The 15,569-nt window shown below is 39.3% G+C and overlaps 2 protein-coding genes across 3 annotated transcripts in view; both read left to right on the top strand.

The window, feature by feature from the left end:
* The window catches only part of LOC310642305 (cytosolic phospholipase A2 epsilon-like), a 30,634-nt gene extending 24,602 nt beyond the window's left edge, over positions 1-6,032 (top strand). For both annotated transcript variants that reach the window (XM_083365927.1, XM_083365926.1), the window contains 3 exons: positions 465-631; positions 3,025-3,205; positions 5,333-6,032. In XM_083365927.1, the coding sequence (XP_083222053.1) occupies positions 465-631; positions 3,025-3,205; positions 5,333-5,541 (557 nt within the window). In that variant the 3' untranslated portion in view covers positions 5,542-6,032. The remainder of the gene's footprint in view (positions 1-464; positions 632-3,024; positions 3,206-5,332) is intronic.
* Positions 6,033-10,801: 4,769 nt separating this feature from the next.
* The window catches only part of LOC310642278 (cytosolic phospholipase A2 epsilon-like), a gene marked incomplete at its 5' end in the record, with an annotated part of 46,298 nt that continues 41,530 nt past the window's right edge, over positions 10,802-15,569 (top strand). Inside the window, 2 exons of the mRNA XM_083365889.1 lie at positions 10,802-10,885; positions 13,595-13,672. Of these exons, the coding sequence (XP_083222015.1) occupies positions 10,802-10,885; positions 13,595-13,672 (162 nt within the window). The remainder of the gene's footprint in view (positions 10,886-13,594; positions 13,673-15,569) is intronic.

Here is a 15,569-nt window from a genome sequence, read left to right as displayed (position 1 = left end):
CTCCATGAAGCGTGTGTTTTGTTGTTCTCTTTATTTTCTGCTTTTACTTCCCCTGCCCCCCTTTTTCAATCTTTTTCTTTCTCTTCTGTTCTTTCATTTATTAAAGCAAATATACCAGCAGTGAATCAATTACTTCCTTGTTTCATACTAGATGGTCCTCAGTTGCTACCTCATTCTTGTTCCACACTGGCAATTTTCAGGGCAACAGTGCCTTCCTTCAAAAGAACATTTAGTTATAGAGAGACAGGTTTCCTTTGGATCAGATATAAATGGATAATAAGCTGTTTCAACTAACATTCCATACTTCACAAGATATGGTTTATGAATGTGGAAATGTGATGTGAATGTGGTGAAGTTGAATACACACACACACACACACACACACACACACACACACTCTAATCGAGATGCAGCAAACTACTTTTTGAAGCTATGAGCTGCTAATGAAAATGCTTGCCTTTCAGATACTGTACTGGACACTTTTCCTAACCAGCTAATGACTCCATTGGAATATCTGAGCCTTGTGGATACAGCTGCCTTTATAGATACCAGTTACGCACCACTGATGAAGCCAGAGAGAAAAGTGGATGTCATTATACATTTGAATTATTCTACAGGCTCACAAACAGCAGTGAGATGATTTACAATTAAGTGTGGTTTTTGTTTAATTATTTTGTGTCTTACATTTACAGGATTCTACAGAAAAGAATTCAGAGAATTCAGAGTTGTGCATGTCTATACATGTGTTTTTGTTTGGTATGAGAATTCTAGCATTAAATGGGTTTAAAATAATGATGCCATTCCCTCTGGGGACAAACATACACAACTGCATTTTCACTCATAATAAACACTGTTATTGTAGTACTGGCAACAAGAAAACCTTCTTTAAAAGTCTTGGAGATTATTTGTGGAGATCACAAAACTGGGTAGAAGAGGATTTGCCCTTACCTCCATATCTTCTTTCCTTGATGGTCAATTTTAAGGGAGCAAAATACAAGGCATTGTCAAATCCAGTGAAAAGATCAAAGTCTCTTGGGAAGCTATTATGGCTTAAAGGCACTGCATGGAGCACACAAAGTTGGGAAATTATAGGAAGTTGTACCAGTGCCACCCTATACTTAAGTATATCTTAAATGCAAGAAATCCTGAGACTCCATCTACCCACAGCCAGTACTGATCAGTTCTGATTACAAGATTCAGGTTATTCAGGAACAATAATCTACTTCTGGGTAGATATCAAGCCTAAACATCCCAAGAAAAGAAACATTCTTCCATTTTTGCCTAAAGGGGCCAATGAAGTTCTCCCATGCATGACTTCAATGTATGAAAAGCAAACTGAACATTGTAAGGAGCAAATTCAGAATCCAGTCTAAATCAAGACACAGATAATTTTCACGGATAGGCTTTAATGGTATGTGGGAATCATATAGACAAGATGCAGACATAGACAAGAGTCTGTTAATTGCAATAACAGGATTAGCTTACACTAAAGTAGAATTAGCTCTTCTGATCTTATTTCTTGTCTGGTCTATGTCGTGAAGCTAACATCAATCTTGCAAGCCTTTAAAATACTTCTTTTCCCCATTCCCTTTCCAGCTCCAAAACTAGGAGGACCTCTTCTGAGCCACTTGCTCTTCCCACATTCCTGCTGTAGGCTAAGCTACCTTTTAGCCAACTGTTTCCTCGGTTGTGTCTTGTTGCCATATCTCCCAAGGCCATCCCATATACCATTATACAGGCTCAGTGGATGTTGATTTACCCAGCCACGTTCTTTGTGCACAGATAAGTTGAATCGTGTGCCAAGAGAGATCATCCTTAACTAATAGATCCCTATAAAATCTTCTAATCTTCAGTCCTAGAGGAGATCAACCCTGACTGCTCTTTAGAAGGCCAGATTCTGAAGTTGAAACTCAAATACTTTGGCCACCTAATGAGAAGGAAGGACTCACTGGAGAAGAGCCTAATGCTGGGAAAGATTGAGGGCAATAGAAGAAGAGGACGACAGAGAATGAGGTGGCTGAATGGAGTCACTGAAGCAGTAGGCGTGAGCTTAAATGGACTCCAGAAGATGGTAGAGGACAGGAAGGCCTGGAGGAATGTTGCCCATGGGGTCGTGATGGGTTGGACACGACTTCACAGCTAACAACAAATAAAATCTTCTGACAAGTGCAAGAAATCAGGAACCAGGGTTGTTCAAATAAATACAGGTAGTCCTCAACAAACAACAGTTCATTTAGTGACTTTTCCAAGTTACAACAGCACTGAAAAAAGTGACTTATGACTGTTTTACAGTTATACCTTTGCAGCATCCCCGTCATCATGTGATCAAAGTTCAGTTGTTTGACAACTTGTTCATATTTATGACCATTGCTCTGTCCCAAGGTCATGTGTTCACCTTTTATGACCTTCTGACAAGCAAAGTCAGAAAGTCAGCTTAGCTATTGCTAAGCACATTGATTTGTGCTTCTTAGATTGTAAGCCGCCCTGAGTCTTCGGAGAAGGGCGGGATATAAATGGGATTAAAAAAAAAAGTCAATGGGGAAGCCAGATTCACTTAACAAACAGGTCACTAACTTATCAGTTGCAGTCATTCACTTAAGAACTGCGGCAAGAAAGGTCGTAAAGTGGGGCAAAACTCACTTAACAACCTAAATTTGGGGCTCAATTGTGATCTAAGTCAAGGACTACCTGTACAAGTTTATTCCATGCTATCTCTAAACAAGAATCTGTACTACTAATGGTCAAGACAAATTAGCTGTAGATAAGAGTCAATGGAATTTAAGGATGGCTGGACTTAGATCTATTGTGGGCGCAAAGGGACTCCACACTGATGATGCACTCGACCCCTCTCTTGGGCTCAACTTAGTCATCTCCGACCCCTTCCCTTGATTTCATAGGTAGAAATGAATTGGAGTAAAAGATCAAGAAAAAAGCTGCCTCAGTCAAGAACAAAATCTGACTATCATTACTGCAACTTATTATTCTTATTATTGCTAATATTTGCTTTGTCCTGTGATAATCTAGCCTTTAGATGAAGCTTCCAGATACTTTGCAAAGCAAGGGATTCCTTTCCCCAAAATAGATCTGAGTATGGAAAAGAATCTGAAGGAGTGCTATGTTTTTGAAGATGCTACAGATTCCAATGCACCTATTGTGGTTTTTTTCCCACTAATAAATGATACCTTCAGGAAATACAAAGCACCAGGTAAGTTCCTTGTTTCCTTAACAGAGCTAACCTTTTTTTTCACAGGTGAACATTCATCATTTGGTGAACTAAACCATCTACTACACTTGTGCTATAATAAATCAATAAATTTGGAAGTTTATACAAACCTATCATCATTACTCATAATCCTCCACCTGAGTTACCCTTCATTTTCTATATTTAGATGACTCTTGTTTAAAAAATATCTTAATAGTTTTCCCAAAGATGCTTTTTCAAAAGGCAGCTGGATTTGTTTTTCCTTGAAGATGCTTTGGTTCTCATCCAAGAAGCTTCTTCAATGCTAGTCAGTTGGGGTAGTCAAGAAGATATCAAACTATTTAAATTATATTAAGTCAGTGATATATAGTCTGGAGTCCCAGGGACATATATGAACCTACAATTCTGGGTTTGGTCCAAAGGATCCCTGGGAAATTTGTCCCCAAATTGTACTGCTTAATATGACAATGGAGGGAAATTGTTAAAGACATTGGGAGAAATTACATTAAACTAAGGATTTGTCCCATATTTTTTTCCTAGCTTTTTCTATTTCCTGAATGCAATCCCTAGCACAACATTCAAAGACTGCCACCTCCCCTCCCCTCCTCCCACAAAGTTAAGCTTTCTTATGTTAAATAGATCTAATATTATGGGCATTATCATGCCTTAGAAGTGCATGTTTTTCCTTCATCTCCAGCATTCATTGTGACTTGTTTTGGAGTCTTCAGCCTTTGCATAGTTAGTGTGCTACTCCATCCCACAACAAACAGGAAGTTATGAAGAATGGAAGTTCTCATTTGTTTGTGAGATAGACTAGCACCCTAATGATGCAAAAGCTGAACTTAGGGAAATACATGCTTTGTAACTCGACAGCTGAATGTCTGCAGGATTCCTTCTCAGCAAAGGCCTCAACAACCCTGCCATTCTGCTATAATGGATTGATAATGGAGCCAACATTATTCTATTCCAGTGGATACATCATCTCCTTGGTTCCCTAACTGTGAAAGACTAAAAACATGGATCAGTGTTAAGGATATTTATATATTTTTATCTCTTTAATGCCATGAGGAAAACAAGGCAGAGTGGAAGAGTACCAGAACACTCTCTCCCATATTGTGTTCTGGGTAGTGTACGTTTTTTTCTGTTAGCAAGTTTTTACTTATCTCAGATCTGTCTGTAGGATCCTTAAGAAGACCTTTCCACATATGTACACTTTCCACTTCACATCCTAATTAATTTAATAGAATTATTCTAAGTAGATATAAATTGCATTATGTGTAAAAAAGGAAAGTCCTTCAAAATCTATAACCTCATAAGAGAATGTTTACACACTCAATTTATTAATGACAAAAGAAGTAGGCAGAGAACATTAGAGAAATTAAAATTATATGAACTAAGCCAGCATCCAATTGGGGAACTATCTAAGATTTCATGTTTCTCATTCTGCTTCCTTAACCAAAGCAGAGCATCAATGTAATAAATACGTAATAGTGTAAAATTGCTACATAAGTCAATGGAAGGGAAAATTTGTTGCACTTGAGTCATTTCAAAATTCAACTCAGGTATAACTCCTATTTGGAATTAATGAGTGCATTATTTTTGTGATTTATGATGGCTAATGTTGAAATAGGTGGAAGCTGTAATTCAGAAAGCAGCAGGTTCCCCTCCCTGATGTAATCCAGCAGCAGAAGGTTTAGATCAGGCATGTCAAATTTGTGATGTCATGTGATGTCACACGACGTATTGCGACTTTTTCCTCATTGCCGGCAATGGGGTGGGTGCGGTTTTAGTATGATGCATCCGGCCCACAGGGTGGCAGTTTGACATGCCTGGTTTATAATCAGATCAACTCTTGTGGCAGACAATCATAAAATGATATTGACTTGGTTCTGTAATAGGGATAGCACAGTGGTGGGATTCAAATATGTGAACAACCAGTTCTCTGTGTGGATGCCACTTATGGAAGTCCTTTCTGGGCCTGGGCAACAAAAAATTAGCTACCGGTTCTGCTGAACTAGTGAGAACTGGCTGAATCCCACCACTGCGATAGTAGCACTAATAAAAAGATACAGATTTTGTTGTGTAGATTTTGAGCAAATAATATATTTAGTGTTAAATGGTGTTTTGCAGGTATGAAACGTGGTCCCACTGAATTGAAGCAAGGTGAAGTTGATGTAACTAGTCTTCTTTCTCCATATGGAGTACAAAACTTTCAATACACTGAGGAGAATTTTGATAAGTTAATAGACTTAACTAGTTACAACATTCAGAACAACCAAAACTCAATTCTTCAAGCTTTACAAAGAGCAATAGAGAGAAAAAAGCATCAAACAAAATAGACATCTTTTCAAATACAACTGGAAGACTGCTGAACCAGCTATTGCAATTTCTGTGGATTAATTTATCATCAATGGCTATGTCATTTTACAATATATTAAGACCATAATACATTTTCATTATGACATTATATTAGTAGATCTCAGGAGCATTTGATCTGTATAATAGCATCTGAATTACAGAAAGTTTTCCTAGGAATATTCATTGAACAATCATTTCTTGATGCTCGAGATGTCGAGAAAAATGTGCCTTAAGTGATATGATGCACAACTGTATTCTTTGCTTCCTTCATGTGTATGTTTGACCCTTATTATTCTTGATATTATTATTTGGATGCTTATTGATGTGACTACAAGTTATTATATCTCTAATTTATTAGGTAATAAATATAATATGCATATTATGTATTTCTAATAGCCAATATTCTCTGGCCAGTTTACAAATATTTTTTTTAAATCTATGAAAGATAAAAATAATACGATAACATTACTCTTTTTCCTCTGTCCTCAATAAATAAACTAAGCAGAAAATATGTTGCAATTGGAAGCTATATTTTAAGGGGGAATTGGGCCCTTGGGCCTCCAAAGAGTTTCGCATCATCTAAGCAACATAAGCAAAAGAGGTAGGGGGATTAATGTAACTACTTTATACCAGTGTAAAAATAAACTTTAAAAGTTGCATGGCAAGAGGAGCAAGAACTGCCAGTTCTTAACAGAAGAAGAAAAGCGACCTCGTTTAATCTTAAATATTGGGTTAGATAATTAAGGTATTGTGAAAGAAGAAAAGATTCAGGGTAGGAAAGCATCATTCTGGAAATGTCAAATGAATTCAAATTATGAGAATTAGATAAAAGACACAGGGGAAAATCCTGTAGTAGGGTGGGATTGATTTGAGGCTTTGGGGATTTTTTGGTCTCTTTTCTGAAAAATAGTTTTGTTAACATTGTCCTTCGATGTTATTACATTACCCCCAAACTCAGTTTGATCAAGTGTGCTAGATCGTTCACACATTTCCAAGGAAAACTGTGGGAAGGCAACATAAGGACAGGCTATATCACGTGTAATAATTAAAGGACAATGTTACGTTTTCAAGGGGAAAAGTCACTATTTGGTTTCTTTTCTCTTCCTTTCAAAATGCCACCCGCTGCTTTCTTGACTGAAAATAGGGTGGATAATTTTGAGATGCTATGTTTGCACAGCTCAGGTAATTTCACAGGAATTTGCCTTGATAGGCAGGATATAATTGAACATCATGCGCAGCTAGTATAGCATATTTATTAATTTGTACTACTGTCTATAAAGGTGGAAGGAGCTCCAATTACTGTGTCTAAATACAAGTTTTCATTTTTGAAGAGTTTTTTGTTTGTAAAATACTTCTGGTTATAATGGGAAACACCACAAGCAGTAATTAATTTACGTGTTTTGAATCTTGTCTAGTATCTCAAACCTCTCCCTTTGATAAATTGTTTTCACGTGGGTGCAGTCATTTCAATCTTTCACAATTTAGTCCAGTGTTGCAATATGACATTAGAGAATTATATATGACACCAAAGATGACAGGAAAGAAACACAAATCATTGTGAGTGCAAATATGGCAACCCTGTTAAAAATACAGTCTTATCAAATCCAATACTTTCTTTTGCAGAATGGTCAGTCAAGGCTTCTAGGAAACATACGTACGGGGCTGGGGAAAAATTGTCCACTCCTACTGTTATTTCTTAGTATCTGTTATTCATAGGCATATTACTTCTACCAATAAAGGAGAATATTTGTAGCTCAGAGTTGAAATGAGGGGCCCTTGCTGCTCTCTGAGTTTGTTTGTTTTCTTGCTGATGTTTCTTCTATTGGCATCCTTCAGTCTCGAGAGACTATGGCATCATGCTCTGGAAAGAGGTCCTAAAGCAGCATCTGGTGTGGCTAAAAAGGCCAATTCGAGAGTGGCAGTCTCTTCCACACTGACGGCAGATACAATCTGTCCCCTGTCCAGCCCCCAGATTTCACTGGTTCCGGGACTGCCTCTTTGCCTCAGCCTGCCACACAAGTGTCTCTTTGAATTGGAGAAGGTCATGCTACGTCTTTAGCCTCCAAGCTGAGTGATCAGAGGTCAAGGTTTCCCAGCTGTTAATGTCCATTCCCAAGGCCTTTAGATTCCTCTTGCAGATATCCTTATATTACAACTCTGGTCTCCCTCCCTGCACTAGTTCTCCATACAGGAGATCTTTTGGAATCCGACCATCAGCCATTCTCATGATATGCCCAAGCCAGTGTAGATGTCGCTGTTTCAATAGTGTATACATGCTAGAAATTCCAGCACATTCCAGGACTGCGCTATTTTCGTGACTGTGTACAATCACGTTCTGGTAACTCCTGCAACGCAGCTGGAACTAATCGTATCGGCCTCGCCGTTCCATTGGACTATTTTAGCGATGTGGAGAGGGGGGATCTGCTGCTTGGGTAACAGTCTATCCTCCATATTAATCTGATGTTTCATCACACAAACTATGTGACATCATCAGTGCCAGTCCTAGTCCAGTGCTGGTTCTGATGATGTTACCCAGTCTGGGTAATGAAATGTCTGCAAGAAAACAACCAAGCTCAGAGAGCACCAAGGACCCTTCATACTACTTCTAACTTTAGAGATAGAACATAAGGCACTATAAGTAGTTCCTGACATGTTTTTTCCCCATATTCCCTTTGAGGCCATCAATACAATCCATGACACCCTCTGGGAAGCTTTAAAAGAGGCAGGATTTTGGGCACATGCCTCAGTCCAAGGCCCACCAATTTGTACACCTGTATGATGTTGATAAAAGTAGAAAAAGGTGGAGATTGGGTTGCAATGCTGTGTTTACGATCTTGCCTATTTTGACACTCCCTTAAAGATATTACCATAATGTTATTACTATTTTATTTTATTTTTTAAGGAATTCACATGTGGTCAACACCAAGAACTGATTTATGCCATGGTTTTCCCATAGGTGATGTGAAGAAGCATTTAAAATTACTCATATCAAACAAACCTGTTTTTCATCTGGGCAGTGACAAAGTTTTAGTCACAAAACAGGTTGTTGGCTTTACTCTTTGTTCTGCAAAGCACTGCATTTCCCCTTTTCACAGTTCAGTTCGTTTGCATGTGACCAAATGGAAACCAGGCGAGATAAGCTAGATAGATCAGCAGGTTTGTTTAGAGATGGCTTACCTTTTCATAGTGTAGCTTCCATGCAGTTGATTTCATTATCCCAGATCAGCTGTTAGATGACTTCAATAGTATAGTTACTATTATTTAATAGTTTGTTACTTTGCAGCTGGCATACTACAGGTAGTCCTCAATGGAGTCTGCCCACTACCAGACTTTGCCCCCTGGTCTTCCTGATCCAGTCATTAAATAACCCTGTGGGTCATTAAACAGAGCATGGGATGCCTCAGGACTAGGGGGAGGCCCTGGGAGGCCCAGCAAAGAACCAGGTCTGCCTGCCCTGGACTTCCCAAGGCAACCCCCCACCCCCTAAAACTTCCCTGTGCTCTGTTTCCCACCCCTCAGGCTCCCCACAGCCCTTAAAACCTGTTCCCCTCCCTAAACAGGATCCCCACAAACCTTCTTCTCTTACACCAGGTTCCTGCAGAACTTGGGCCACTTACCTACTACCCATTATCCATCACATACTTAAAGATCTCTGGAGCTCCTGGCTTCATGTTGGGGAAGGAGGGCATATCACTCTGACCTTCCCTGAGTCATGTAACCACCATTTCTGCACAATCACAATTCCTTGTGGCCACATTGAAACAGTGGCTGCTTCTGTGATATGGCCTCGTGCCCCACCGAGGAAGTGATCCATTCTGCTTCTCCAATACAGTCTGCGCAGTGCTGTAGAAAGCTCTGGGGAGGAGGTCCAAGGCTTGCAGAGACTTAGTGGGGTGGGATGGGGAGGGAGATAGGCATAGGGATGCTGCAGCATACCTGCAGTTGGTCAAAAGAGTGAATGACTGCAGGGGTGCTGCAGCGGCTGTAGCTTCAAAACTGGGTCATAAGTAGTGTATGGGCAGTCTGTTGTACCTTCAAAGAGTTGCAAAGCAACTGGTTGTAAGTTAAGGACCACCTTTATGGTCTTTAATGTTTTTATACTGAAGTTCTATTATACATGTTATGTGAATCCAACAGAATGAATTCATAACATTAAAAAATCAATAAAAAGCATTTTAAAAGGTAAAGGTTCCCCCGCACACGCGTGCTAGTCGTTTCCGACTCTAGGGGCCGGTGCTCATCTCCGTTTCAAAGCCGAAGAGCCAGCGCTTGTCCGAGGACGTCTCCGTGGTCATGTGGCCGGCATGACTAGACACCAAAGGCGCATGGAACGCTGTTACCTTCCCACCGTAGTGGTCCCTATTTTTCTACTTGCATTTTTACGTGCTTTCGAACTGCTAGGTTGGCAGAAGCTGGGACGAGTAACAGGCGCTCACTCTGTTATGCGGCACTCGGGATTCGACCCGCCAAACTGCCGACCTTCTGATCAACAAGCTCAGCGTCCTAACCCACTGAGCCACCGCATCCCTTATAAAAAGCATTTACATAAAGGTAAATGCAACATAGTCAACAAGTTTGTCAATGATTTTATTTTGCTTTTTAGAACTTGCATATAACATTTCCAGGTTTCACCATTATTTATTAATAATAGAGTTCTTATTCTTATCTAACTTGGCTTTAATTTCCTCTTTCAAGTGCAAATGAGGGAACATGATGGAATGTCCTCCCAGGCAAGTAATTTTCTTTCAGTTGAGATTAGTAGAGAAATGATTTCTCTCAAATTACACTTGACAGTCATAAAACATTTTGTGCTATAAGCATCTCTTCAATCACAAGGATATATATGGCATTGGGTGAGATACAAATGCAGAGGAGAGAAAGAACTAAACACACATAAGGAAATCGAAGAATTATTCATAAATTTGGTTTCCACAAATCTAATGACAAAAGCATAAATGCAAGATGTGACGGGGTTTATTTAGTTAATAAGGATCCTTCCAAAGTGCCTACTTATATTTCTCCATAATACAGAAAAGGAAGAAAAAACCCAGACAGAACTATCTTTCACAACCTCACACCTCAAGGCAACAAGCTATTATTTAGCAGGTTTTCCTGTCTACTGAAGTAGGAGAAAATGGGGTGGGATCCATATTTCTCTTCTGCAATCCAAATGGGCGGGTCTAATGTTTAGTTTTAAGGTACTGTACCTTCATACTGATTGCTGCCGGCATAACTGGAAGAATGTATCAGCAGCACCAGCCCATTAAGTTGACTTATAAAGCAATACCTGCCCTGAGTGAGACCATAGCAGGACCACCCTCTCAGGTAAGGTACCTTTTCTTCTGGGAAAATGTAATCTGTGTTTTGGTTATTTATTTGTGCCGAGACTTTGGGGTATTGGGAAAAAAAGATATTAGAAAATAAATGTGTATTTATTTTCTGCAGAAGGGCTAAGTACAGTAGACATCTTTTTTCCCTGATAATTTGGCAAAGGATATTGATTTTTTTCCTTTCTCTTATTCACTATTATATCCCTACAGCCATAGTAATAGCAACAGGTTTGTATGAAAAATAAGTTGCATACCAGATCATCAATTTGGGGAATCCACTATCAGGCAAGAAACACTGCTGGAAGTTTGTCTAGTTCCATTATTGGGAGACTGTGATCACACAGCAGAAGGATGCAGTCTTCTGATATCTCTGAATTCATCCCTGTAAGATGATTAAATATGCCCTAGCGAAATGGGGAGCAGCCAACTTCAAAGGAAATTCAATGATCACAGAAGTGACTGGGAAATCGTCATTTCATTTTTAGTTTCTCACCCATATAAGGAATTTGCTCAGATCTGACCAAGATCAGTGTTGCTATGGTTACAATTAGTAGAAACCCAATGTCACCAAAACTCTGTTTAAAACAATCCAGTTGGGACAGTAAAAAGTTCAGAGATGTAATTCCCAGAGAAGCCCTTTTGATGCCAGGAACCATCTCTCACACATTACAGCTGACTGGGACTGGTTAATTTCACTTCAGTTCCAATGAATTCATTGACTTAAACTAACTTTCTATAGCCAGTGGAATGGCTTGCCTTCAGAAGTTGTGGGTGCTCCATCACTGGAAGCTTTTAAGAAGAGACTTGACAACCACTTATCTGGAATGGTATAGGGTATCCTGCCTGAGCAAGGGGATGGAATAGAAGACCTCCAAGGTTTCTTCTAACACTATTATTCTGTTCTGTTCTAAACCCAGAGCTGACTGGATATAACTTTTCACATGTCACACTAACCTGGCCCATTAACTACTTAAGCAAATAGACTAGTTGCACAGGTATAAAATAGGTGGTATCTGGTCCAAAGGAGAATCTAGGTGTCCTAGTGGACAACCACTTAAGTATAAGCCAGTAGTATGTTTCAGCTGCCAAAAAAGCCAATTCAGTCCTAGGATGCATCAGCTGAGGGATAGTATCAAGATCACGTGAAGTAATAGAACCATTTTGTACTGAACTGGTAAGACCACACTTGGAGTACTGCATCTATTTCTCATTACCATGATACAAAAAAGATGCTGAGACTTTAAAAAGAGTGCAGAGAAGAGCAAAAAAAGATGATAAGAGTTTTGGAGGCTAAACCATACAGCAGGGGTGTCAAACTCGCAACGTCACGTGATGTCCCGCGACGTATCGGCGCTTTTCCCCCAATGGGGTGGGCACGGTTTTGTTGTGACGCATCTGGCCTGCGGGCCGGCAGTTTGACACCCCTGCCATACAGTGAATGATTGCTAGGTATGAACTAGTCTAAGAAAGAGAAGAACTAGGGGGTGACTGGATAGCAGTCTTCTATGTTGAGGGGCTTCAGATTTGAGGGGCTGTCACAGAAAAGAGGGGATTGACCTATTCTCTAAAACACCTGAGGACAGGACAAGAAGGAACAGGTGGAAGATTATCAAAGAGAGATCCAACCTAGAATTAAGGAGAAATTTCCTGACAGTGAGAACAATTAATCAGTGGTGTGGCTTGCCTCCAGAAGCTGTGGGTGCTCCAACATTAAAGGTTTTCAAGAAGAGATTGGACAACCATCGTATGGAATGGTGTAGGGTCTCCTGTTTGAGCAGGGGGTTAGACTGGTAGACTCCGAGGTCCTTTCCAACCCTATTATTGGATATTGTATATTCTAGTTGTCAACACTGAACATTTTTTGATTCCCTCCATTCCTTACTGTTATGCTATAAGATGCAGTTAGAATTCAGCAATATTTCATAACTTATCCCTGACCTGACTGACAATTTTATGCTAACATATCTTAAAATAGGCTCCACTAAAACTTTTTAATTTTAATTTTTTAAAACCACATTTTACAAAAAGAAGGATTAATTTTACATGTGTTGTCTTTGTTTTATCATTCAATTTTTTCATTCAAGGATAATTGTCCTCTTGTAATTTTTTTTAAGTGCTGGTTTTTAACTCTTATATCTTTTTTGATTGATTTCCTGCCTTTATTATTTATATAAATAACTCAAGGCAGCGAACACACACAATACTCCTTCCACCTCCTATTTTCCTCAGAACAATAACCCTGTGAGGTGAATTGGACTGAGAAAGAGCCCAGAGTCACCCACTCATCTTTCGTGCCTAAGGTGGGACTAGAACTCATGATCTCTTGGCTTCTAGCCTGGTGCCTTAACCACTAGATTAAACTAGCATCAACTATTCTCTCAAAGTGTCTGTTTCTAACTATGATGATGCCAAATGTGCATCTTTATGTCACAATGTAAGTTCCATACTTTCATATTTGTCTTGCACAGATACATAAAAAGCAAACTTTTCATTGCAGCACACATTTCATTCCCTACTCACACACCCTGCACCTGATATTGTATTTCAGGATTTCAGTATTTACTAAAATATTTCTTATTTAGTCTATTGTGTACTAAGTTAAAAAAAACTTGACTTACGTGTGTGTGTGTGTGTGTGTGTGTGTGTGTGTGTGTGTGTGTGTGTTATTTAACATATTCATATACACACTCTTTTTCCCTTCCAGGACTATTCTATAAATGCATCTCCCATAGCAAGCGAAGAACTCCAACACAATGAAATACACTGTCATTCTCAATGCAAGGTACTATGAACACTTAATTTTAGGAAAAGGTGAATTAAGTAATCATTTTAAAAGAATGAAAACTGACTAAGAACTATCTGAGCAGACTGATCGTGGTAACCTCATCTCCAACAGTTGTAATGGAATAAATACAATTTATTTATTTAATGTTTATATAGCTACTCTATATGTTAATCACTGTTATAATTTCACCACTTTTCCCCCCTGTACAATTCATACTCTGTAATGGGTGTTACCACGCAATGGCTGGGTTGACACACCGTACTAAGCCAAATTGAGTTTGCATAGTTTCAGATTAGCCTAGTGTGCTAACTCACCCAGTTGTGGTTCATTAAAAAACAAACTGAACAACATATCTTTACAGTATCTGATGAAGGATTTCAAAAATAGGTAGATTAAATTGGGCATTTATTCCTTTTTTGGGTTCTATGAGCCAGCTAGGCATGGTGGAAGTGATGTTTTGGATGTGAATGTATCTGCTATCAGTCACTGAAACAGTAGGGCAGTCAATTCTGTTCTTGAGCTGAAGAGTGGAGATTTGCCATGGCATGATAGCCAGAGCAGGGAAGAACCAGAGTTCATGCAACTGTTGACCCTTTTTAAAAGAAAGAATGCCTTATTGGCTGGATATAGTTGAGCTTATTGAATTCAAGTTTTTTTCCCCTCTTCATTAGCACTACTTGTTTCTTTTAGCAGCAAGGAAATAAAGATGAACCAAGTCATGAAGTGGATAGGTTTGTGCCAAATACATAATGAGCAAGGATAAAAAAGAGCCACTAATTCTCTCCTTCAGTTCCTCATATGTAGTAGGACAGGGATATACAATTAAGGTATATTATGAGGATAGTCAAATGAAAATCACACAGTATTTTTATCTATGTACAACATCAGTGATAAATAACAATTAAGTGCATAGGAAGCTACCCACTGAATACCAAAGATTCCATCCACAGGAAAGGAAAGGTTGGAAGAAGTGGGTGTAAGTGATCTGTTCTTTTAATAACTATTGTGACCAAATGATCTGATTAGAGGAAATGATGAATGCCAAACACAACATTTGTTCAATATGAATACAGATGTACAATATCTTTTTTTAAAAAATCAAAGTTGACAAGAAATATTTTTTATCCAGTTCAGTACAATGTCATATGAGGATTTCAGTCATTCATAGTTGAGCTGCATTTGACTGGGAAAGATAATAACTTATCCCCCCATTCTCCCTAAGGTGCTCTGTGATGATTAATAGATTTAATAAAAGTAGACAAAAGGGACACGGTGGCTCAGTGGGTTAGGATGCTGAGCTTGTCGATCAGAAGGTCGGCAGTTTGGTCGGTCGAATCCCGAGTGCTGCATAACAGAGTGAGTGCCTGTTACTCGTCCCAGCTTCTGCCAATCTAGCAGTTCGAAAGCATGTAAAAATGCAAGTAGAAAAATAGGGACCACTACGGTGGGAAGGTAACAGCGTTCTGTGTGCCTTTGGTGTCTAGTCATGTCGGCCACATGACCATGGAGACATCCTTGGCTTTGAAACGGAGATGAGCACTGGCCCCTAGAGTTGGAAACGACTAGCCCGCATGTGCGGGGGAACCTTTACCTTTACCTTTACCTTTACCTTTACCTTTAGGCAAACTCATGGAAGTCATCTGCTCCTATTAGCTGCAGATGGCAGCCAAACACCTATTAGACATACAGTAGGCAGCAAGCCAATTACATGACTGGGGGAATTTTTTTTTTTTTTTTTGCTTTGCACATTACTATGCTGGTTGGGGAATTCTGGGAATTGAAGTCCACCCATCTTCATGCTGCCAAGGTTGAGAAACACTGATTTAAAGGGTTCTTCCATGGTAATAAGGTTGATAAAAGCTATCCTCACTTTAGGAAAGAGAGAAATTAATTG

Source organism: Vipera ursinii, assembly GCF_947247035.1.
Source record: "Vipera ursinii genome assembly, chromosome: 1".
NCBI classification, from domain to species: Eukaryota; Metazoa; Chordata; class Lepidosauria; order Squamata; family Viperidae; genus Vipera; species Vipera ursinii.
The sequence above is the reverse complement of the archived record's forward strand: the minus strand, read 5'-3'. Positions and strand labels throughout refer to the sequence as shown.